Raw genomic sequence first — 26,529 nt, forward strand, 5'->3', positions numbered from 1 at the left:
TCGCGTAAAATTTTTCCTCCATGACGCTGAGCTATTCAAAATCGACCGATTTCACGTAACTGCGATTGTTACTGTTAATGCTGCATGCTTGACGTACCCGTGCAACCGCTCTCGTGTACTGTCGGCGTCAAAATGATGTGCCGCTGGACTTAGCAAATTTATATTTGGACTTGAGTGCATGCCATAATTATGAATAATGCGTCATTCTAAAGGAAATTTTATTCTTAATCCGGTTTTTTTTTTAATTAAAAAATTAAAGACTACCACCACCACAATTTCTACCACCAGAATAATACTGATTAATTATCTTCCCCATTAATTTGAACGTAGGTTTTCGCAGTGAGGGGCAACATGCAGCTGCACCCGGAAGCCATTAGCAACGCTTCCCCATTAATACTGAAGCTAGTTTTGAAGTTAACTTTCCTCTCCACCACAATATGCGTGTGGGATGGGAGGCGGCATAAATTCTACCAGCATTTTATTGGTTATTTGTGCGTCAGATTTTTAATTGTTTTGTTGGTCTGCAGATTATCCTTGAGATCTAATTCTGTAACATCTCCTGAGTCACTATTAATAATATCAATTTGTTCATTACCATATATTACAATGATGCTCGGTGTGAGATGGATAAAAATATTGAGTTATCAATGCCAGCAATAAAATAAGTTTCGAACAAGGGTGCAATACCACTTCACCGATGGTCTCTTTCTTTCAACAAAAATAAATGCTTTCTATTCTTTGATTTGTACATGAATAAATCTTATTTATTCTTCTTTTTATGCAATTGGTATGGGTTTAGACTGTTAAGAAATTTTTAGTTCCCTTTTCAAATGAAATTCCTGACAGCAGTTTTACATATAAAAACATAAGAAAGCATAATATAAGCATATCTGTCGCAAAAATCATTTGACATAGTTGGTTATACATATGTACTTCGTTACAATGTTCCTTCCATGAAGTGATATATAGTAATTAATTAATAGGTATCTATGCACGACGGACTTTTTGGCTGTTTTCAGGTGGCATATACAATAAACCCACCAAAGTCTCATAATCGTTCGTATTTAGAGTTTTTCTTTTGTTTACATGGTATTTAACGAATTTGAACAGCTGATATCAAGGCTGCCTTTCCACGAATTACATATAAATAAAATGTATGACTAACATCTAGAATGAAAAGCTTTCTCACATGAAAAAAAGATATTAGATTTGGCCAATGTTAAAATGATTTTGTTTGCATTGTAGCTCAGTGGAGAGCCGAATATCCGACGATCCGTCTGCTAATAAGGAGAACCCCCTCTCCTCCTATCCTTTCTGTTCCTTCCTTCCCTTCCTCCCCTGCTAGCGCTTCCCCAGACGGCACAGAATCCTCCGTATCTAATTCGTATGCAGATAGTATCCATTGACGAAAAGCGACGGAGCAGTAGTCAATGGATACTATCTGCATACGAATTAGATACGGAGGATTCTGTGCCGTCTGGGTCGTGCTTTCAAATAACCATACGTGTCTATGGATGTCTTTAAACGAATCAAATCTCGCAGTTGACGGCATGGCGGCGTTGACGGCCGCCGTGGTCACCACGGCGCCCATTTCAATCCGGCCCGGCGGTGCGCCGTCTACGGCGTGAAATACAGGCAGTGCTACATTGAGGCCGCTTTCTGACGAAACGACTTTTCGCCGGTCGCCGTTCACGTCGTGAAATTCAGGCCGCTTTCAGATGAGACGACTCTCTGCTACGCTGTGGGCCGTGCAGTGAACGGCGGCCCGGTCCCAGCCAGCGGCCGTGTTTAAGTCAACGAAATTGTTACATTAGACCCACACTCAAGGTATTCCTGCAACAAGTTATCCAATAACGCTGTCTAATGCGTCGCGGTGAGTCACCGGAGTTACTGCTCGGAATTGACGCGTGAGCTTGTATTTTCGGTCTTCCGCGGCCGCGTTAAATTTCTTCCGCACATTTTCAATTCATAATACCTAATTCTTCAGGTGAGAAAGCGCCTCATTCTAAATATTTCAGGATTGATACATGGGAATCGAAGAGAGAGGCTGTGATAAATTTAGCGGAAAATTCTGGCGCAGAAGTCACTACAGTGTGCGATATTACGCGGGTGCGTTATGCGCGAGACTAAACGAGCCAATTGACCTTGGAACCGTAATGAGATAAAGCAAATGAACGTCAGCAGCGTTAAACAATGAAGGCTTAGGCTTTAATAGATTGTGACTCATTTGATGTGATTTTTTTCGCTAATCCACCTAAAATCGCACAAAACGCGAAATTTCGTTTTTTTTTGCCGATTTCGCGTTATTTCGTTTTTCACGGACCTCTAGTAATAGAAAGAGGACGAGGACAACGGTGCTGTGGTAGATGGAAAAAGCCAGAAAATCAGAGGGTAAAAATGCGGCCTGACTGGAACTGGAACCCAGAACCTCCTGGTTGCCGGCCAGGTGCTCTACCAGTTGAGCTACCAGGACGCTTAGATTTACCATGATTTCGGCGGGGCTTTATACACAGAAAACTCCCTTTGCTTTGGCCCACAAGAGTAACCTATAGATGGCACTGGGGCAGCTCACCACTCACCAGGAGAAGAAATGGACGAGGACACAAGGATGAAAGGAAAGATACACACTCACACGATAGCAGGAAAGAGACAGGAACATGCGTTTCGGGGCACGCTGAGCCCAAGTGATATAAGCCAATATGGGCGATACATTGCTTCATTCATTCACACGGCGCCTTAAGCGCAAACATACAAATAAATTCAGAGGTTAGGAAAGAAAGGGATAGGAATAGGGTGGTTTCCTATTATTTTTTTATTGCATATATCGGAAGATTATTACTCCTGGAGTACGTATTTCACGCTTTTAGATTATTAAATGACGATATCTATTTTTCGCGATTAAATGAAAAGTGAAAATTTTCAAGCGCGCGAAAACGCGACGGGTAAGGAAATCTCTCCGTGTGACGTATTTCTGGTTCCCCCTCCCGCCTTGTGAGGTGACCTTGATCGAGGCTCTGAGCGCTGATAGGACGCAGGATGCTAGAGGGTAGCTGAGTACCTTGCTGTCTGGTAGCGCTTGGCTTAAAAAAGGTTTATTAATACCTTATCAAACGAAGAAAACTTTCCAACCTTAGCCAGTTTTAATAGGTGTTTATTAAGACATGTTATTAATCTAGCTAGATTAATAAAATTGCTTTGGCGTATTTTTAGAACGCGTATTTTGTTGTAAAATAACGAAATTTTTTTAAATAGTATCTAGTCCTACAGTTTACCCCGAAAGAAAAAATAAAACTGATAGAAACACTTCTTAATTTATTTGAATTTTGGGTGATGATTGAATTCTTTACCTCTATAAATACTCCGCCTCCAGCTCGATTAAACCATTATTTCCGATAAACTGTGATCGATTTTGAGAAGACTTCATTGTCTGAATCATTATCCGTTAGCGAACTTTCTTTTCCTATATTGGCGTTACCCTTCTACTATGAATTAAACGGTGGAATTCGGAAATCTTATACCTTGAACTACGGCAATTAACCAAAGCCACGATTATTTCTTCGGATCACGTATTATTGAGATTCGGGACTATTTCTGATTTGGCGAGGCAGTCTGGGGGGAGTGGCGATTTATCTATCCATCCATATTCGCTCCCTTCTCATTCGGATTGATATCATAGGTAGGTTGCCTCATTCCTGATCTGATATCCCACGATGCTCGGTTGGAAAGCGCTAAATGCAACGCCATCGCCGAATTTGCGGAGGATAGCCGAACCGCTCCTGTTGACGGCATATCGGTAATTCGTAGCGGTGAGCGACACGTTTCTTATGTCGAATGTGGTCCCAACGCGTCCATGTCCTCCTCAAAGACAGTCCGAGTGAATGATGAAGTTATTAAAACGTGATTGATTCATGGGACGTCAGTGGCGGATACATTTGGGGGGCGCCCCCCCCCCCCCTTGCGGGGTCGCCTTCATTGCCAAACATTGCAGAACCACAATAGGGTGGTTTCCTATTATTTTTTTATTGCCTAAATCGAAAGATTATTACTCCTGGAGTACGTATTTCACGCTTTTAGATTATTAAATGACGATATCTATTTTTCGCGATTAAATGAAAAGTGAAAATTTTCAAGCGCGCGAAAACGCGACGCATAAGTATGAATGCCGGGAAATCTCTCCGTGTGACGTATTTCTGGTTCCCGCTGCCGCCCTGTGAGGTGACCTTGAGGCGAGGCTTAGCGCTGATACGACGCAGGCTGCTAGCGGGTAGCTGAGTACCCTGCTGGCTGGTAGCGCTTGGCTTAAATAAGGTTTATTAATACCTTATCAAATGAAGAAAACTTTCCGACCTTAGCCAGTTTTAATAAGTGATTATTGAGACTTGTTTCCCTGACCTCTGCGCCTCATGCATGCATTGGTAACCTCAGTTAATGTATAACCCCTATCTTCTCGTATAGAAACTAGGTCCCTGTGACGTCACGTGGAGTGGCATCGCATGGGCGCCAATCTGGCTGTTTTCAAATGAGGATAAAAATGGACCTCTGCCATTCGTCTTAACCGCTATTTCTAAAACGAAATAATTTGTATATTATGAATACAGTAATGGTGGGTAACGAATCGCAATCAATGCCTTTCGTTTTCTTTGATGAAGGAAACTACCCTATTGTAACTTTTTTATGTCATGAAATGGCATTGTCTTGTACATGTATTTCATCGGTTTAAATAAAAATTTCTTTAACTTTTCATGTAACTTTGCTATAAAAGGGTAGGTAGGTTAAAATATCTTTTGCGCCCCCCCCCCCCCCCTTTAGTATTTTCTGTATCCGCTACTGGATGGCGTTGAAAGCTGCTCGGTGTAGCGCTCCTTCATTTGATCGTTTGGCTGTTCTCATGGCTGTTTATATCGCTGACGTTGTACGGCTCTCACCCTCGTAAGTTGCACACATATGACAAGATGCGCTTTAACTGCAGTAAAGTTTTCTCGGGTTTCGCACCGGGCCAGGTCTTCCATTTCTCCTTCCAACGTTTCGATGGACAATTCGTCCGTCGTCATCAGGGATTCAGGAATTCATTGGATACATGGGAACGTTTTCGTTGTTGTCGTAAAAAAACGCATGAAAAAATGACCGTTGTTTCTCGTTAAGAAAAATCCTACCTTTTGGAAACGAGTCCCGTATTGACGCCGCAGCGTCCAGCACCTGAAGCCTTAAATAAAAAAACATCACGTTTCCTTGAAATTTGTTTATCGAAGAAACAGAGATTTTGTCATTAGTTGGGACTCTCGCCCCAAACCTGAACATTGAAACCGTGCAATACACATAAATAATTGAAAATTAAACAGAATATCGATGCAGTCTTGAATAAAAACGACGTTTTTGTTAATTAAAAATCCCGAATATTTTGTTTCGGAAGTACTCGATTTAGAGAATCGATGAGGGTGAATTTGCGTTCTCTCGAAGTATATATTTTTTATTTGAGCCACCATACTGATTGAGCCTGCAACTGCTATATTCTGTGCTTCCAAAGTTTTTATATATGAACTTAAAATTCCGAGGTGGTGCCGGCGGAAAGATGGACGCTGCGCGCTCGAATCGTTCGAGAAAATAAAACATGCTCTAAATTTCATTCCAACGATCATTTGAATGATGGAAATATCCGTGATGGTCATTTGAATGAAAATTCCCCGTGTGAAACGGCCTATTCAAATGGGATTCCATTCATTGCCAAGCGCATACCCCGCGTCCCGATGGAAAATGTTTTTACTGCGTCGACTATGATTCGCTTCCGCAGCAGAAGTTGTTGGAACGGCAGATTAATGTGGGGGTCCATCACTTTTTATCGGGTGGAGGTCCCTTGTGATGCTAAGGCTAGAACTAAGGCTGGTAAGACTAAGATGATTTAACCATTATAAATACAGGGAAGACTTAAAGGAAATAATATTTGATTGCTTCATCCGCAATTCTCTTTAGATGTGAGAGGCCTTGCTGTTATGTAAAGCATTATAATGTAATCTAATTAGATGTATTGCAGGAATATTTCTCGGGTTTCCCACCGGGTCATGGAAACGTTGGGAACTACAACCCGATACGACACCCGGTGGGAAACCCGAGAAATATTCCTGCAGAGCATACGCCGGGAAAAACTCAGATTCTAATTAGATTTATTGTTGATGATGATGATCATATTCAGTGAAATGATAGAATGATAGAAAAAAAAAACGCGTTGAGGTCCGCTGAGTTGAGTGTGCAGTCTTTGATTCCCGCAGGCTATGTCCAAATGGCGTGAAAGAGTATTCGTCTTAAGCGAAAACTCCGTGGACGTGATGGAATTTGGAGGAGGAGACCGACAGTTTAGGTCATTTGCGCTTCGAGGGCCCGCGATAGGCCACCACGGCCTCTAGGCCTTGCATTCAAGCAGGGACCCATGGGGAATGGACGCCACCTCCGGGGTCGCCCTCTGTCCGCATTCTGGCCTCTCTACTCAATCCAACTGATTCAGAGGGAAGCCTCGTACTTGGCCTCAAACGGTTTCACGGATTGAGGGCCATGTGGAGTGCTGCCAGCGTTGTGTGAGTTTCCTTTCTCTCTTTCTCTTTCCGCGGCGGCGGCTGCTTTCTCCCCCACCCATTGTTCTGCTCCAAAAATTATAATCATCACCACCATCACGGTGGCACGAGGCAGCCACTCTCTGTATTCAGTCACCAATTGGAGCGAGTGTGAATGTAAGCATTATTTGATCAATTGTGCGAATTCATTTCTTTCTACGCTGAAACCAGAAATAACCTTCGTTTTCATCTCTCACGTCATATTTTTTGAAAATTGCATGAGTATAAATTAGCAAAAAAGTTTTAAAATCTTAAAATATGTTGCTTCATACGTTTCGCAAAACATGATTTATTTCGACAGCTTATTTTTTTTACCTTACTTCTTCGCTAAATAGTAGAAAATTGTGAAATGAGTGGGTCATCGAATATCGGACACATTGGCACCAATTTGCCGGAATTCCTGTGTTGATTAATTGAAAAATAAACTAATGTATAATATGTAATTGATTGTTGCTAGGAACAATATTATGCTTTTGAGAACAGCTCCATCTCTTCACTCCATGTTATTTGTAAGTGCGTGAAACACATTAGGCAACATCGATATCTTTGGAAATACCGCGTGAACCTCTCTTGCTCTGCTGCGACCCTCGCTTGGGCCTCCAGCAATACAATGTGACGAGCGGAGATGACCCAGCTGCAAGCCCAGCGATGCTTTCCCACCCGAACGCGGGTGCCACTATCCTCTGCGATCTTACCGCGTTGAGAGAAGCAAGGAAGCGCTAGAGCAAGGTCTTCAACCCACATGCGGCCCGCCGGCTAATTCCTAGTGGGACCTACATCTACATAATACCCTGCGAGCCACCTCTAGGGTGTTTGGCAGGGGGTAGAGGCTAAAGAAAATATTGTATCTCTCCACACAATGTAAAATGAATATCGGTCAATAATAACGTTTATTTATGGAGCTTTTTAACCAATAAAGATTGTCGCACCTTTAAATTGTTTTTTTTTGTTTTATCGGTGTGGTGGTAAACTGACATACGGAGTATTGTGGCCCTCAGGACGAAGTGAAATCGATTTTGCATGAAAAAGGGTGGGGAACCATGCTCTAGGCGATGTTTCCCGTTTTCTTTGACCCAGGATTGCAATATTGCTCTCATAGAAACCGCGCTAAAGTGAAGCCACAGAGCGCGTTCGGCAAATCGGTGTATAGATGTGTAAACCATGTGCATCGAATTCTGCGTTCCGGAAAGTACACTTTCCATCGTCGCCTTTCAAGTACATATTCCTCTTCTCTTCCCTCATCCAACGACTTTCTTATTGGAGCACGCAGGAAATATCGATACTCCCGCAGCCACAGTTACATGAGAAAGATGCGGACTGTATTTTATGTCCAAAGTTAATTAAGGCTTTTACTCCTATCTTTCATTTCATATGTGCCTCTATTCAAGTATGCACTTAAACGTGTCTTTCGGCGACAATCCTTCACCACATCGAAAAGAACATGTTGTTAATCCATCATCACTGGTCCTAAGACCCGCTTCACGTGGAAGCGGGGTGCAGAGAGCCGTCGCCGATGTTCACGCTGGCCAAGGTAGAAGAACGTCATACTGCCAAGTGCAATTCAAGCCAGGGCCGGCCCTGGCAGGTGCGGGGCTAGGGGCGAACCTTCAGTGCGGGGCCCTTCACTTAAAATATTAAACTCTATACCCCATCTACAAACTCGAGCACTTTGAATCCCTACCACTCTCCGCCTAAGTATGTGTTCCCCTCCCAAATTCAGACTTCGTAACTACGCCGTTATGATACCATCACGCAGTTGAGTTCAAAATAGTATAATACCAATAAAATGTATAATGGGGAACTTGCATGAATTTTTTTTTATTTCACAGGCGGACAGAAAATTATTTTCTGAATACAACAAAGAAAACCGCATGTATATCTGAGTTTTCCTTCGCGAGATATTTAATGATAAATATAACGAATTTTAAAGCGCGGGAAAAACTCCCTCACCCCCCAAGCCACTGCCGACGAAGCCTCGATGACGTCAAAGGTGCCTAAACATCACGCGAAGCTATTGTTGTGATTGTTTGTAATAGTTGCCAGCAGTTGTGAGAGCTTCGTTTGTTAGACGTATTGATTATTTTATATTTAAAGATAAATATCCGACGATAGAGGCTTGGAAGCCCTCATATTTTGCATTATTTATAATATTAATATCTGAGTAAGGGCATAAAATAAAACTGGAGCAGTTAAACCAAACATTTTATAATACCTAAATAACATCGTTGTAGGAGTCTGAGCCACGGCCATTGGAGTGGGGATACGTTAATTGTAAGTTGATGTTATCGACGGCATATCATTCATTGAAGTAAGTAATTAGAATTTTTTTCATGTTTACTAATGTCCGCTTAGCTTTTATATACAATAACTTCATCCGTTTATTCGTAGGTACCGGAGAATTCGTCGTTTAGGACTGTCTGTGCTTGTATTATGGGGTGAATTCCAGTCAATGCAACTTTTGCTCGCTGATTGGAGACATCTAGGAACATTTTTGTGCCAAAATAGTGTTATTTTCAACGTGACATCTCCCGTTAAGCTACTGCTAATAATCACAGTGCCAGTGGTTGTAATGCACAAAGTTTGACAAGGTTGAAAAATATCGGCCAAGAGTTATCATTGTTCCATCGTGATTGAATTGTAAAAAGTGCTATTACGCTATCGATAAATGTCTAACAGTGGTGTAAAAATTGTTAGTGGCGTACTAATCTCCGTTGTTCACCGTAGATATGACATTTCACGATCACGCTATTGAAATAAAAACTGTGAGTGAAGTTTGCTATTCCATTATTTCAACGAATAGTAGTGAGAAAAGTAACCTGTGTCACTTGTGTGGGCTAATTTAAGGGTTTAAATCAGTGAATAAATAGTTGTATTCATCATAACGAGTTCTGTTATTGTAAGTTGTACGTGATGAATATAAGAATGTGATAGTGACATCCAGTTTTTGATAAGAGTATTTGCCTATTTCCCACTATATTTTTATGGTGTATGCTAGTATATTGTTTATGGATTTACCTATATTATTGAAATAGGTTATAGCTTGTGTGTGTGTTGGTAGCGGAACCGATTCGCGATCTCACATGTGGATGGTGTGCAGACTGTTTTGCTGTGAATTCGTACTGTACGACGGATAGGACTACCTTCTCCGTTAATCCGGCGTTGCCAAATTCAACAGCACATCTTACTCTAATGTCAACTGCACAGCTTACGATCGTTATCCTCCAGTATTACAAGTTTTTTTACAGCTCGAATTGCCGCCGACGTATAGCAATAATTTGTCTTAACAAATTCCATGAGGGTCGTGGCATCAATTTTTGGTGTCCTAAAAAAAGGCTGGTGTCCTAACACCCCATGCCACACGCCTTTTAGGCGGCTTGTGGGGTATTATGTAGATGTAGATGAATTTCAGGTGTACTATTCGAACGAGTGGCAACGTTATCATCCATTTTTCTGGTCACTAAAACATACGAAGTGAAACGCTTGTACTTCATCATCCCGATGCCGCATTATTAATATCCCAAGTAATAATCTAGGCACAACAGCAATAGGAAAACTTGCCCAAGAATAACAGAACAAAATAAAGTGACGATGAGCGGCTAAATACTCCCTCAAAAAAATTTTACACCATGCGCTCAGCCTATTTTCCTACTCCCTACGGTTGTTTAGGCACCTATGACGTCACGCCTGGCCTCGGCAACGCTCGGGTGTCTTCGCGCAGTGGTCGGCTCAGAGAAATTTTTCTCGATTTTAAATGCAATTTTTTTATTTCTTTTGATGTTGAATGGAGAAACTGAAGGTATTTTTGCGAGCTAATGTGTCCATTTGACTTATTCAAAATAGTTTTTCGAGCAATTTACGACCCATGCAAGTTCCTCATTATATTTATTCATAAAATTATAACGTAAAATAAACCTAAAAAGCGCGCTTTTTCAATAGCGTCTACAAAACTATCGTATATTTTAATTTTTTCTCACGAACGCGGGGCCCCCCAAAGCGCGGGGCCCGGGGCGGTCGCCCCGCCCTAAGGCCGGCCCTGATTCAAGCAATTGCTGTACACAATGTTAGATAAACGAAATAAAAGTGCCCGTAAAAGGAGATTTAGGGTGCACCCTATTGTGGCACAAAGAAAATTGAAAGCAGGTTTCGTGACCACATTAACTGAAGTCCATCTTGACGAAAGTTTTCAATTATTTTCGCATGTCCACTCCCCTTCACTCTTTTGCCATGTATCATAATTTCTTCTGATATTTTTGTTTAATTAATGGCTCTCTCTCTGTCGTTGTGAACGTCTAAATCTTTCAGGTGGCAGAGCACCTCATTGCGTATCGCTTTATTTAAGAAACTTCACGACTTTATAATGAAATAAAGATTGGTTAATTAATTTGTGCGAACGACACCAACATTTTCTTGTTCCTGCAGATTTGATGCTGATAATCAACATTGTAGCAATGCCGTGCAGAAAGCATCTGCGGCACTCTTCTGCTCCCGTACTCTTTCTTCTTGCGTCTTCCTCATTTATCACTCAGTCCATCAATTGAATTTTCATAATGTATTTAGCATTCCTTTTATCAAGTATCTAAAGTAGTATCTTAGATTAAATAGTTTCACTGCAACCACTCAAGTATTGAAGGCTAAATATTTTGTTATTATTTAATTATAAGTCAGTAGGAATTAGGATGTCCTTTCCTTTGGTTGGTTGTCGCACATGTGTTTTTGTTACTACGAGTTCAGTTCTGTTATCTCGCAAAGCATGAACGAACGAAACACCTGGGCCCTCATGGCCCAAACTGACGCGGGCGGCATTAGTGCCAATTTCAACCACCCGTGTCTCTCCGGTGTGGATAGTGTTCGCGTGCACGAGAGGGCACGTGCCGTGAATGGAGCGAGTGAAAACAAAGACGAGAGCAGCGGTGAGAGCGGTGACAGATGAGCGTCGGCGGGCGTGGGAAGGCGCCAACGGCTGTGGGAACTGCCAACAAAAGGGAAGTCAGGTTGTGCGTGCCGGTGGCATCTTCATTGGAAAACGGTTGCGCTACACTGACGCGCCTCAATATTTTTCCACCATCAAGTCCGAAGGAATTTTGGAATTGCCCTAAGAATACAATACATGACCACACGCCGAAGCACAGGGCAAAACAGTACATATGCTCAATGGAAAAATTAATTTATTTTCAACAATGCGGAAAGTTTTAGTCTACGCTAGGTGTACTCTAAGGAACTGCTTTCATTACCAGGTAATCATACATCGCTAGTGTCGCTAATAGTTTTATGAGCCGATAAGATTAGGGCCAGTGCCGTGATCTTATCATCGTGAATATTGTCATTTATCGCCCATTATTCCGGGAATATTTTCCCCCTAACCAATCACTATTGTTTTTTTACCCCACCTTTTTAGGGCAAGGATGTGCATTCCTGGAAGAATTCCGTTCAGTTTGAACTCCTCAGGTTCACGCGTAATTTCTTCATGTGGAATGGGATTCAGACTAGGAAACACATTCACTCTGAGCTTGCATGAATATTTATTGAAAGCATTTTTGGGAGCGTTGGAAAGAATGGAAATGAGTGAAAACGGAATTGTATATCGGGTACGTCTCTCAAACGGTCTCATGGTTGCCAATAGGGTAGTTCCCTTCATCAAAGAAAACGAAAGGCATTGATTGCGATTCGTTACCTACCATTAGTGAATATACAAATTATTTGGTTGTAGAAATCCCAGTTAAGACGAATGTTTATTGTCAATTTTAACCTCATTTGAAAAAGGCCAGTTTGGCGGCCATGCGATGCCACTCCACGTGACGCCACAGGGACCTACATGCTATTCGAGTAGTCGGGAGTTTTACATAGTCTGAGATTACCAATGCATGCATGAGGTACAGAGCTCAGGGAAACATCTCTTAATAATCACCTACTAAAATTCCCATGGTGGGAAAGTTTCCTTCGCTTGGTAGGGTATTAATAATCCTTTTTTTTAAGCCAAGCGCTACCTGCTAGCAGGGTACTCTGCTACCTGCTAGCAGCCTGCATCGTAGCGGCGCTCATAGCCTTGCACCAAGGTGACCTCACTCTCAGTGGATCCGACTCCATGGAGCATGAGGGGGCCCGAGCCCCCTCAAAATTCGTTATGGGTGTGAGGAAAAAGTGTGTCAGGCTTGTTGATTTTCCCTGGAGTGTCCAGATATCGAGATTCGAGTTATCAGGGTTCTAATGTGGATCATATGACTCTTCTAAAATGCTTAAAAAAATTTAAACTCGCTACTTATAAAAATTCCCGGGGGAAGCTCCCCGGTTTGCCCCCCCCCCCCCCAATATTTTTTGTAAGTCGGTATCCCTGCTCAGTGGAAACCGGATCAGGATGACGCCACACGGGCTTTTCCCAGCATTCATACTTAGCTGTCGCGTTTGCGCACGCTTAAAATTTTTCACTTTTCAATTAGTAGCGAAAAATAGATATCATTATTTAAAAATCTAAAAGCGTGAAATACATACTCCAGGAGTAATACTCTTTCGATTTAGGCAATAAAAAATAATAGGAAACCACCCTATTGTCCCGTCGGACCGTTAACCCTTGTCATCCCTCGTGATGAAGAATGAGCTCTCGTTTGTATCAAATGAAATGAATGCAGGTTCTGCGCATTGCTGACGGATAAGGCTTATCCCGCTTCATTTTCGTTGAGGGCGGAGTATTACTCTTTGATTACGATGATACTCCTCCTGAGTACGTACGTTATGTTATACAAATTAGCGAACTCTTTAGGATAAAAAGAACGAAGCGTATTGGAGTGGAATTTTTCCATATTGAAATGAATACTTGCAATTTCCCACGACTATAATCGTGGAAAATTGCTTGTGCTTATTTCAATATCTTTGCGATCATAATTATGTGTATGTGTAAATTGTATCTATTTTCGTTTGGTAATTTTTGTGAAATTGCGCTGGAGATGTTCTCCATTTTTCAATTGAGGTAGTTGGAGTGCCTCGGTAAAAGTAACTAGAATTTGATGAAACTGTGGTCTGGTATTCTTTGGAAGACTCACTTTCAATGATCCAAAGAAAAGGGAATTCCCATTCGGCGTTTTTGAGGTATTTGAGACGCACGGTTTTTTCGAGCTATCGAAGCCGTTTGTCACTAGACCTTGTTGAGACGGCAATCAATAGAAGCAAACTTTTGTGACAAATATAAATATGCACGGGAAAATATAAGTTCATGACATTTGTGAAAAGCTGCCTGAAATTGGCAAGATGACCACCGTAATTCTGGTACCAACATCGCAAGACGAAAACCACTACACCGACTTCGCCTAAGTTACGGAAATATATCTAGTTTTCCGGCTTTTAAATGCATCTCACACATCTTTTGTTTGTAATTAAACTTGCTGATTGATAGCGCCTAGCAATGAATGGACAGTTTAGTTACACAATTTTGTAAATCAAGAGCGGTTGTATCGTTTTAAACCATATTTGAGTTATAATTATGTAATAAGGAAACACATTCAATAAACTACGTAAATAAGTATCAAAATTGCTTGTCAGTAGACATTTTATTTATTGAACCGACATAGGTTGGATCGGAGCACGTTTAGGCGCATTTTATTCAATGAATTTTCTAATTTTGACATTTTAACTTGGGTAAGAAATGTTGGACATTGCGGTTTTTATAAGGCAGTTTATAAATTTAATGTTATATGCATTCTTTTGTTGGCTACATCGTCCATGTAGCGTGGGCGTTGGAATATTTCCTTCGCGGACGCGGTCTCAAATTTGGCATTATGTGGCTAAACGGTGGCAGACACGTCAAAATGCACGAAATTGTTGCTCTTGAAGGGCAGCAACTCTACAAAATCTATAGGGAATGACCATAAAATATTATATTTTTAGAATTTGGACTCCCCCCCCCCCCAAATTGCATTTGAGCGAGGGTCAGGGGTTCACCAAGAGGTCTCAAAATTTTCAGGCCTTATTTTTTTATCAGTCCCACAACTTTTTTCATTTTTGGCGCTTCTAAATTCATTTAATACAAATGGTGCTTCTTAGGGGCTTATCTTATGCGATTTTTCTTGAGGCAAGGTACTTGAGCATATTGTCGTTAGCAATATCATGACTTGCTCGGGCAGTCGTAACTTCTTCCATGGCTGTCAGCACATATTCCGAAATGGTAGATCTTGCGAAACACAGCTCGCGCTATTTCTTCACGGCGATCTCAAATCCGGGGAATCGAGAAGACAAGTTGATGCATTATTTCTAGATTTTAAGAAAGCTTTCGTCTCAGTACCTCACAATAAACTTAATACAAATCACAGTCATTCCGATTAAACGAAACAGTGGTCAACTGGATACGTGACTTTCTGAATGATCGTAAACAAGAAGTAGTTCTTGACGGAATCAGCTCTGATATAGTTAAAGTGACATTCGGTGTTCCACAAGGAAGCGTAATCGGACCGTTTTTGTTCGTTTTATATAGTAATGATCTCTACTCCCGAATTAGCAGTAAAATACGTTCATTTGCTGACGACGCTGTCATCTAACGCGAAATTAGTGATCTCTTTGACTATGAAATTCTATCATCGGATTTAAAAAACGTTTATTTGTGGAGCCAAGAGTGGGGACTTGACCTTAATCTGAGCAAATGCATGTCGGTAAATTTTTAGCGGAGTTTGTCCATTTTTAACTATGTTTATACTGTCAATGGTATTAACATAAAGGCTACAGACGAAGTGAAGTACCAAGGAGTTACGATAACCTCGAACCTATCGTGGGGAATACATATAAGAAATATTTGTGGCATAGCCTTCAGGAAATTTGGATTCGTCAAGCGTTTTGTGGGAAGATTTTCGGATGAGAAAGAAAGGTACTATTTCACACTCGTCCGACCGCACCTTGAATATGCAGCGAGCGTATGGGATCCGGTGCAGAAATAATTAATCTGCGAACTGAACAAAATACAAAGGAAGGCTGCGCGGTTCGTCAAAAACCGCTACGGGTGTACAGACAGCGTTACCCAGATGTTAAGCGAATTAGGCTGGGAGCCGCTGGAGACTCGGAGGCTGTGCGCTAGGCATAGATTGCTTGAACAATTTTAAATGGATATCTTTAAGAGCGACACGGAGAACATAATATTTGAGCCGCACTACATTTAAAGGTGCGACAGAAGCGATAAATTAATAGAGATGTTTTGCCGAACTGATAGATGTGGGAATTCGTTTTTCTCCAGAACCATTAAGGACATAAATAAATGCTAGGCGTAATTTCCATTGAGCAATTCTTTTTTATTTGTATACGGCTGGTGTCCTAACACCCCCTGCCTTTTAGGCGGCTTTTCAGGGTATTATGTAGATGAAGATTTTAGGCATCAGTCAAGCGTCGGTCTAGCGTTGCGTTAACTTGCCTCGTGAACTGGCCTAGTTTACGCTACAGACTTGGACCTAAAAACATTTTTTAACGGTTAATGACACAAATAGTCTACAACAGAATGCATATAATATTGACTTTATTAACTGCTTCGTGAAACCTCAATGTCTTAAGTTAAAACCTCAAAATGAGATAATTCATTGAAGCAAATCCGCGTAAACGTGCTCCGATCCACCCTATTTAGATTCAATCAAGAAAATGCCTTTCTGACAAGCAATTTTGATACTAATTTACGTAGATTTATTGAATTTGTATTCTTATTTTATTATCATAAATCACGTATGATTAAAAACGATGCAGCCGCTTTTGATTTGTAAATGGTGTAACTAAACTGTTCATTGATTGTTAGGCGGCACGAAGTTCGCCTGGTCAGCTTGTAAATTCCATCAATGCTCCGTAGCCAAACGGGGCCGCGCCGGGCCACTGCCAGTTCCTGGGAAGCAAGGCTGTTGAACGGGGGAAGGCGTGTAAGTCCGTAGAGCTTGCTCTGGACGTGGATCAAAGAAATACACTGTACTGCATCCATTTCTTGTACATTTGAAGTATTTGCTTTTACATTACATTGACAATACAACCGTTCTTCAAGCAGTAACAATAAGTCATCTCTTATTAAAGAATTTATGACACGTTATCCCTCTACCTTATAATATACCGAACGTCTTCCATTCAAACAACATAGTATCATGCATCGTAAGATAAATTATTGCTACTTTCTAACACGCGGACCATGGCATGGGAACAAAGCGATTAATATATTCATGTATTGTAAAATTAATAGCAATTTTGATCTTGACTTGACCTAATGAGCCATTAAAATAAATTGAGTGAAATTTTACCTTGAAATAATTTAAACCCTGTATCAATCCTCATACCTGCTAAAGCAAGTTCTGTCGACACCCAAGTCACCTAACAGTTAATGGATTCCATAAAATTCTCCGCCAAACAGTCCTTAATACGAAGGTAGTCTTGTATATGGTTAGTACCGCACCATGTTTCATCTCAATAGTACACCATCCAGGCGCTCGCAATCTTGTATTGGTTCGTAGGAAATACATTGATTGATCTACCGCCCGCGGATCTTCCAATAGCAAGGCCTTATTTTTTTCTTTTCCTAATGAGAACCCCATCCTTTTTTGGACACTTCAGCATTCTACTGGGGCTTACACCAGCAAAATCTTCTATATCCTACCTCAACCCATCCATTAATTTGATAGTTGTCGGAAACACTTTTTTCTGTTTAAATCTATGCACTTTTTGTCGAAGAAATACTTGGGTACACTCTCACACAAGCACAATGCATGATCGTCAGCGACTTTTTTTTTTCGTCGGAGACACCTCACCATCGACACCTTCTGTTCTTTCTTTCTTTCATGACGTTTCGTGCTGTTTTCACACTCACACCTTGCACAAATGCCGTGTTGAAAAGACTTTTTTGGTGTCAATAGGCAAATCACATGACTTCACACTTTCAAAAAACTTCTCAATATTGGCGATTATAACTCTCTCGCGTCCTCTCACGCTCTTTCGCGATTTTTCTCCTTGGATCTCTTCGTTCTAAGATTTTGCAGTCGAAGGATACTTCTCTTTATGGGATGCATCTTGCTCGCACTGAATTTTTTCGCTGAATTCAGATAGTAGATGCTTTGCAGAAACTTAAAACGACACTAGTTTTGGAAGGAGAGTAAGGTAACGGATGACAATGTAGGTAGACGGAAATTCCAAAAAGGTCATTTAAAGGTCTTCTTAGAAAATGGCAAAGAAAGGCGAAATCATGTGAGCACCGTAGATGGGAGTGAAAGAAAGGATATCCACACGCTGGGCGCCGAACCCTTAGGGGGCCTTCACAGTTCGGCGTCGCGTTGACGCCGCGGCTCGCGAGCCAATCAGGGCCTTTCTTTCAGAATTGATGACGTCACGACGCCAGCTCGCTGCATCGTCGCGGAAAAATATGATCATGTTGGATTTTCTCTGCGTCAAGGCGGCAGTACGCCGGCGATTTCGAATTGGTGTTTGGTTATTGGAAGCTTAGGTATAAAAGTACGCAATGTTAGCTGTTATGGGAGTGACGAATGCTATTGATTTCATTATTTTTAAGTGCTCAGCATAGATATTTCGTATATTTCCGAAACATAAGACAAATGTTAACCCTAGATCGGGCTACAATCAAGGCACAAAACAACATAAGTATTGTGCTTTTGGCTCGAAATCATAAGATAATGTGCTCCCAGGCCGATTTTTAGTAGCCGACGCTTTTTGCCTTTCATTTGTTTTCGCATCGCAGAGCTGTGAAGGCACCCTAAGGCAAGGTGCGTATAGTAGGCACCTTACCCTAAGGGAAGCGAAGAGAGTTGCTCAAAGGGGGTCAATGAGTCCGAATCATCTAAGTCGTGCGTTGGAGTTCGAAGGCAAGCAAAGGTTGAAAACCCGTTCAACCTTTCTCAAGGATTTTTAGGGCATTTGCACCCTCCTATTGTCGTATCCTATGTGAATTTTCTCCTTGAGGCCGCGCTACATTTGTTTTTCCTAGCGCACTCACCTCGGGAGGATTTGAACGCGGGGCAGAGTGGGGGTGGGGCGGCGTTATGGGTAGTGAACAATCGACACCGTGCACATGGGTTCCAAAGGAGGATAAAAATAGCATTTTCAGGCTGCTCAAAGGATTAAAAATGTAATTTGCAATCGTTATGTACATTCTTTCTATCTTTTGGTATGAGCGGAATCAGCGACGAAAACTTCTTAAACTTATGTATAGAGGGTCACTTTACTAAAATGACGAGTCAAGTCTTTAGCACGTTGAGCATTTATGATTTTTTTACTTAAAAGTTTGATTTATTAACGTCACAAAGTTTCCTGAAGCTTGAAGGAAAATGGTTCAGTCGCAGTCCCCTCGAATGCTCTTCTTGAGTTCCGCGCGTAAGACGTGGCAACGTAGCATTCGTTAACTCCAACATATTTTCTTAATGTCCATACATAATTTACATAAATAACAAGTATTTACGGATCATAGAAAAATGACGAATGAATTAAAAGGTGTTTCTATCAGTTTTATTTTTTATTTCAGGGTAAACTGTAGGACTAGTTAATGTCTTAACATTTTCCTTGAGTAACGCCCAAATATGCGTTATAAAAATACGCAAGAGCCATTTTCTTGATCGACATAAATGTTTGCAACTTTTTATGGAAGATGAATGCTGTAGACGTTATGGTTTTCGCTAGGTTGAGTCACAAAGTTCGTGAAGTTTACTTAAGTTTAAGCAGAGTCACTCATTGTACCGGATTGTCTACATTTTTGAATTTTTCATAAAACAAAAAATAATCGGAATTAAGAATGAAATTTTCTTTAAATGACGTATTATCCATTATTTTAGCATGCGCATACGCCCAGATATAAATTAGAAAAGTACAGTGGCATATCATTTTGACGCCGACATTAGTCAAGTTGACTACTGTAAATACCTTTTAAAAATCATATTTGACGTTTATTTGTGCTGAGGTGTAAAGTTTCGATACCATTTCATTCCTAATTATATTTTCTTTTGGTTAATTTTTAAATTAGTTTTTCATGCATCTATTTTGTACTAGATGACCCGGTAAACTTCGTGTCACCTTCGTATCTAACTAAAACCAAACTCGTAATACTAAAGCCAATTTCACTTACAAATTACACATAATAACTCTTACTTCTTCCCGCCAAAGCTAAAATGGCTTTACCGATTTGGCTAATTTTTGTTATAAAATATTTGTGGAAATCCAAACATTTGATGTCCCGTCTTTCGAACACATAATGGATTATCGAATCATTGTGTAACAGATAACTATCTCAACAAATCAGTACCTATAGAGCGTTCCACGTTTAGTTGACAGTTGGGGCCTTATGCATAACAGTGTTGCCAAGCTTCCGCTCCGCCGGCAGGTATCCTAACAGCGTATGCAACCACCCAAATATAGCGCCAAAATGGTGTAGTTCAAAAAGAAGTTTGGGATCGCACGAAAGACGGCGTAAATTAAGAAATTTTTTTATGTATACTAAAATACCTTTGCTGCAATATGAAAGGAAAAGTTTTTATTTTATATAATTATGTACTTATTCAATATGCACAACCTGAATAATGAATAATCTATCACGTAAAAAATATCAATTAAATGTAGGATAATAAAATTTATCGCCACTTCTGAATGCGACAAAATTTCTATTCCTTCCTATGCAATATTTTTTTGGCTCTGGCTAGTATTCCATGAAAGGCATTGTTGCATAAGACAGAAAAGGTTATATCAGGTGGATAAAGGGGAACTTGCATGGGTCGTCGATTGCTATAAAAAATATTTTGAACAAGTAAAGTGGATACATTAGCTTGCAAAAATACCTGAAGTTTCTCCATTCATCAACAAAAGAAATAAAAAAATTGACTTTAAAATCGAAAAAGATTTCTCTGAGCCGACCACTGCGCGAAGACACCCGAGGGTTGCCGTGGCCAGGCGTGACGTCATAGGTGCCTAAACAACCGTAGAGAATTGGGAAATACGCTGAGCGCCTGCTGTAATATTTATTTTGAGGGAGTATTTGGCTGCTCATCGTCACTTTATTTTGTCCTGTTATTCTTTGGCAAGTTTTCCTATTGCTATTGTGCCACGATTATTACTTGGGATATTAATAATGTGACATCGGGGTGATGAAGTACAAGCGTTTCACTTCGTATGTTTTACTTATCAGAAAAATGGATGATAACGCAGGGTCCCCACTCAACCCTGAAAACCTTAAAACCGTGAATAAGCCGTGAATTTCGTCAACCGGGAAAAAAACCTGGAAAAAGCCGTGAATTTCGTCATGAAACCTTAAAAATATCTCAATCTTGATAATAATACTACGATTGAGTGATCAAATTCGATATGTTAATCATGTTATAATTAATATTCGATATGTCAGGCACGCGCAGACTCTTAGTCTACGCATTTCTCTACACACGAATATTCGAAGTGTAGTAATTGGTCCGTACTAAATGACGACACATTGACCGATATTTTCCATTTTAATGGCGGAAGTCTGTTATTTTGTCTTAGCGTTTCAATTTCAGTGATGGCTTGGGACGGACTTGTATTCGAAAAAGGACGAATGAAATAACTTGCATTTCTAATGGACCTAGAATGAACCATTTACGAAAATTATCTGATTTGTAACTCGAAGTTCGGTTCCCACACAAGATTAGGGCACATGCCATATGCTTCGAAATATGAGTTTGCCATTGGAATTTTACTTGAGGAAAAACTTCTACGGCAAATAGGCTTTCAATTTATGGCAATAGCTCTCAATAGACTACGCTCACCTCGTTTGAATTTATGTGAATAATAAAGTAAAAGTGAAAATAACGTGTTACAGGAGGTATTTATTTTGTCTTTATATAATTAAAACCAAGTGCACTATACCCCGATCTATTGTTCCCGCGTTGATCGTTTTCTCGCATTCATCGTACGCCGTTCCTGGTCCCAAATAAAGTTCCATAAAGGCAATGTAATTTTTCCCGCATCCATCATTCTACGAAGTATCGTTTTCCCGCATTGATCGTTTGAAGATCGCGGTCCCGTCGTATAATTTTCCCGCACCCATCGTTTGACGAAAATGAGACGAAGGGTGCTTTCCAATCACCTTGCGCAGATCAGCTCACATCGCAACAGAACGGAACACACTAGCGCAAACTGAAACAGACGATTGGAACGCATCTGCACCGTTGTGTTTACAAATGGCGGACCGTTCGGCGGCAAAAGTTGAATGTTCAAATGACCTGATGCTTCTGACCTGACCTTCGAAACATAAATTATGAACACAATTGGTCGTCTATTTCATTTTGTATTTAATAAATGCATTAATAAGTGTCAATTGAAAGAAAATAATGGAATTATTGCTACTTAATAATCAAATATCGTCGTAGAGCTGCGCCTTGGTTCTCTATGTTGTTTTTTGCGCCTTAAACATTTCAGAGCTTCCGTTCACCTGACTTGCTTTCCAGCTGTTTAGTTACTAATAATTTACATCGACGTTTATTGATCACATCGACGAATCATTTCGTTTCCTTCAAGGAGATCGACGTATTCTTTCAACACATTAGAAGAGTAGTAGCTCACCTTGCCCCTTTGGTCAGTCTTCCTGCTTCAAATTATTGATATGTTTTATGTATTTGAATATGTAAATAACTTGGCATGAGCGCGTGCTTGTTTATTAGTATAAACTTTTTTTTAATATATCAGAAACTATCGGCAGTGTATTTCCGTCCTCCGTGATGGAGAACCAACTGGTTCTGGATTATGTGATGCAACCCATGTCGAGTAGCAGCAGCAGCAGTGACGATGAATGGGAAAACATGAGTAGTTCATGTAAGAATAGTAATTAATGATCTTTTATCGATAGCTGCATTATTTAGTAATCGGTTAGCGATCGGCCATTTCCTTATATCCTTGAGTTAATTATAAAAATGTGGATTTAACTGATGCGACCATTCTGAAAGCATTCAAATTCGAAAATTTTAATTTAAAGCTTCCGATGAGAATGAGGGGGAAGCTGACCACGATGCAATTTTCCCCTTGTTCGAGCTGCTTCTACGTGGCAGAAGAAAGGTGCGCGTCCACAATTTCCTTGCCACAGCACACGGCTACGATGATGAGCAGTTCCGTAGTCACTTTCGGCTGAGACGCATAACTGCATATCGTTTGATAGGTGAGCATCAAGACTGCAATTATTGTACGAAGAATATCAGAGCATATTATAGAGCCAAATTCAGTAGTATAAAATAATATTTTCTTCCTTCAGACGACCTTCAAGCAAGTGGATCAATTCCACACCATCCAGATGGCATGGCTAAAATTTCATCGGAGCTAAGTTTCCTCCTGACCCTGTGGTATTTATCTAATACTGAGCCTCTGAGAACCATTGCAGATAGGTTCGATATTTCTATATCTTCTTCATTTAGAGTCATAAAACGTGTTGTGGACTGGCTCAACAGCATTATAAATGACCAAATCAAATGGCCACGAGGAAATCGAATCGCAGCAGTTGAGCAGGGTTTTGAGGACCTGAGGGGCATTCGTGGGTGTATAGGAGCAATTGATGGGACCCATATTGCTATTAAAAAACCCCTGGAAAATGCCATGGATTACTGCAATAGGAAAAAATTTTTTTCTATAATTCTGCAGGGTATTGTGGATAACAACATGAGATTCACAAATGTAGTGTGTGGGGAGCCAGGATCACTCCATGACGCTAGAGTCCTGAGGAGGTCGGAGGTTTTCAGGTTTGCAGAGGAGGAAGTTGAGGAATTGTTTCCTGGCGATAAATTCATCATTGGAGATTCTGCCTACCCTTCCCTGCAATGGCTTGTGCCTCCCTTTAAGGATAATGGTGCTCTTTCTCCCCAACATTTAGAATTTAATTTTCTGCATTCTTCGACAAGAATGGTTGTCGAGAAAGCGTTTGGTCTCCTCAAAGGTCGCTTTCGACGTTTAAAATACTTAGAAATATCAAACATCCAGATGATGACCAAAATAGTTGTAAGCTGCTGTGTGCTGCATAACATATGCCTAGAGGAAGGGGAAGATGAGGATTTTATGATAGATGAGGAAGATGCAGGCATGAATATTGAGGGTCATGCTGATGGTCATGCTGAGGGGATTAATCCTTTGCAGGTGGATAGGAGGATGAACCTTTTCCGGCAAATGTTTCCTCAGTGATTGTATTTTTGGATTTATTATTATTTTGTAAATTTGGATAGTTACGAATCACCTGGGCCAGATGGTATTCCACCAATATTTCTTCAGAATCACTGGCATTTTCACTCACCTTGCTCTTCAACCATTCATTAGATAATGGTCTTTTACCCTCTTACCGGAAATTCAGCCACATTACACCAATATTTAAGACTGGTGATAAAGCTGAAAACTCCGCTTTGCCGGTGGCAAGCCCGGGGCCTGTCTCTCAAGGGACAGAAAGGAGGAGTAACAACCTCATAAGAAAACCTGGGTCCATCTGGCCTGGATGGTAGCACCCTGTAAGGGCCCCTTGCCAGGGTTACTGTGAAGTCTTCAATGGCAGTGAAGGTGGAGAAGATGGACTTCAGTAAGGCTGTACTGGCGGAAGAGGCAACCCGACTGACATGGACATTGACAGCAGTTGGAAGAATGGTGAAGATAAAATCCATTTGATAAGGTCATCAATAAATTTTCTGATTTGAAAAATAAAATACATTATACATAGAATTAAAAAATATAAAACCCGGATTAAACAGAAAAACAACCAAAAGAGTAATATTTAATGGCAAGATATCACAAAAAATGGTTATGTAATATAAATAATTGTGCCTTCACTTGGGGATATGAATATCTCTCACCTTCTTTGGCTCCATTGGGGAAATAAAATAATACAACTGTGAAACAAAAAAAATAAAACTTGACTTTTCCAAATATAGCAACTTAATCATTGCTGTTAAGGCTCCCCTTTTTTGTGAGAAGGTTCTGCAGGAGCCTAATTTTTTCCCTCTCTACCTGCATCCTTTCCCTGTGCCTATCCCTCCTCTCATCTTCCTTTCTTTGCTCATTTAACCTTTTCTCCTCGACCATGGCCTCCCAAATTTCTAATTTTTTCTTTTTCAGTTCCATCCTCTCTCTTTGTATCATCATCAATTGTTCATTGATGACCTTCTGCCTGTCATCCTTCTCCTCGCATCTCTTCAAATGATGCAGCCACTGCTGTTCCAGCTGAGACCTTGTTCTTGCTGCTTTAGTCCCACTGCCATGGGGAGGTTTCTTTTTCATCACATCCACAACATTCGTCCTGGCTCTTTCACCTCCCTCTGCATTAGTGGAAAGCATTTCCTTAGTTAATGCGGAAGTTCCAGGCTCAACAGCAATGTGAGATGAGGGGAGCCTAGGCTCCAATGATGTGAGAGGAACATTTGTGGCCTTAGCAGAGCGGATGGGATTGGCCATCAGAGATGACCCTCCCACATATGAGGAGCATACATTATTCCTATGGCCAAATATCTCCTGAAATTGGTCAAAATACTTAAACCTCATGGGTGCTCTTCCAGAGGCATGAGGTCCCATATTGTCAACACATTTTTTATATCGGGCAAGTAAATTATTGAATTTGTTTCTCGCCTGTGATGCAGTTACCTTTCAAAAATAAAAACAAAAAGGAATGATTGACAGAATTCAACTAGAATTATCATTATTAATGAGTACAAAATGGAAAATTAGATAACCTTGTGGCCAAGGTCACTCATCTGCGCAGACAGATTTTCCCAAAATTTAGGCCTTTTCTTAACAGAATTAAGCTCATCTGATTTTGCTTCATATGCAGTAATTAATGCCAATACGGCAGGCTCTGGCCAATCAAATTCTGTAAAGTAAGGCATAATACACAAATGTTTTGGGCTATGATGCAAATAATTAGGATCAAAATTAGAGCAAAGAGGGTAACACCATTAACACCTACTATCTGTAACTTGACATTCCTGTGCCGTGTCTGCCTTTTCCCCTTCCACATGTGGAAGTGGAGTGAGTGCACTCACTTCTTCTTCAGGAAAGAATAAGATGTTAGTATTTTCTTCGAGGAAAATTTGTTTCCTTCCAAGGAAGCATCCGTGGGTCAATAATTCCCCCATTTCTCCTGTGAGGCTGCAGTGCCGGCAGGTATACTTTACTTCGCATTTCTGGATTGAGATACATATACAACTTATTCACATCACGCAGGTAAAGCCGTAAAAAATGTTAGCACCGTATAATAAATCTGTCGCTTTTAAAGTAATTTTGCAGTACTGAATTACAATTAAGGGAATGCAAATATAACGTCACTTGAACATTGAAGGATACTTTGTATATAATTCGCTCAGCTTTAAGGATATCCATGTAAGTTAATGAAATAAATCAGCTTAGAATCTAAGCAATATAACAATTTCGTTTAGCTTACATTTTCCATTTCTAACTCTTTTGATGAGGCCAATTACGCGAGAAAATCTCCTCTTGCTGACGCCTTTTGTTCTATTGTTAGCAATGTTATGCTTCATTATTTAATTATGTTTGACGAAAAAAATATTATGCTTCCCAAATTACGAGGTTAATCTTATCTAATACATTAGACCAAATTATTGTTTATTATTCTCAAATGATCATCATATTTATGTTTGAGATGGTGGAATTCATTTTCCGTCAGCAAAATATCTTCCCGCCATCATAATTTTCGTCTGCTAGCGCAGACGAACAACGGTGCAGGATGTGTTTCCATCTGTTTAGCGCAGATGACGTCACAGGTGCGATTGGAACACGCTCTGAGCTAAACAGTTTCAAACAGATCAGCGCAGATACGTGATTGGAAAGCACCCGAAGTGTTTACAACGTGTTGTTTGTGGCTAATAATGACAGACACCCCCAGGAGATTGAATTACTATAGGGAGAAGCTGAGTGCCGTGGGATAGTTACGTTAGCGCATTTCCCTAGATCCGCTATCCCCTTCCACTCGGAACTCGCCTCCCCCCTCTGA

The 26,529-nt window shown here is 40.6% G+C and overlaps 2 protein-coding genes across 2 annotated transcripts in view; one reads left to right on the forward strand and one right to left on the reverse strand.

Moving 5' to 3' along the window:
• LOC124161873 (N-alpha-acetyltransferase 15, NatA auxiliary subunit) overlaps positions 1-26,529 on the forward strand; it is a 215,476-nt gene that overhangs the window by 138,790 nt on the left and 50,157 nt on the right. The gene's annotated exons all lie outside the window — the stretch shown is intronic.
• Positions 23,564-25,697, reverse strand: LOC124161875. Its single transcript, XM_046538107.1, has 3 exons — positions 25,486-25,697; positions 25,253-25,389; positions 23,564-25,163 (listed from the first exon to the last, which is right to left on the reverse strand). Exons 1-3 carry the CDS (start codon positions 25,652-25,654, stop codon positions 24,462-24,464), a joined length of 1,008 nt encoding a protein of 335 aa, XP_046394063.1. The 5' UTR covers positions 25,655-25,697; the 3' UTR covers positions 23,564-24,461.

Source organism: Ischnura elegans, chromosome 7 (genome assembly GCF_921293095.1).
Source record: "Ischnura elegans chromosome 7, ioIscEleg1.1, whole genome shotgun sequence".
In the NCBI taxonomy this organism is placed as follows: domain Eukaryota; kingdom Metazoa; phylum Arthropoda; class Insecta; order Odonata; family Coenagrionidae; genus Ischnura; species Ischnura elegans.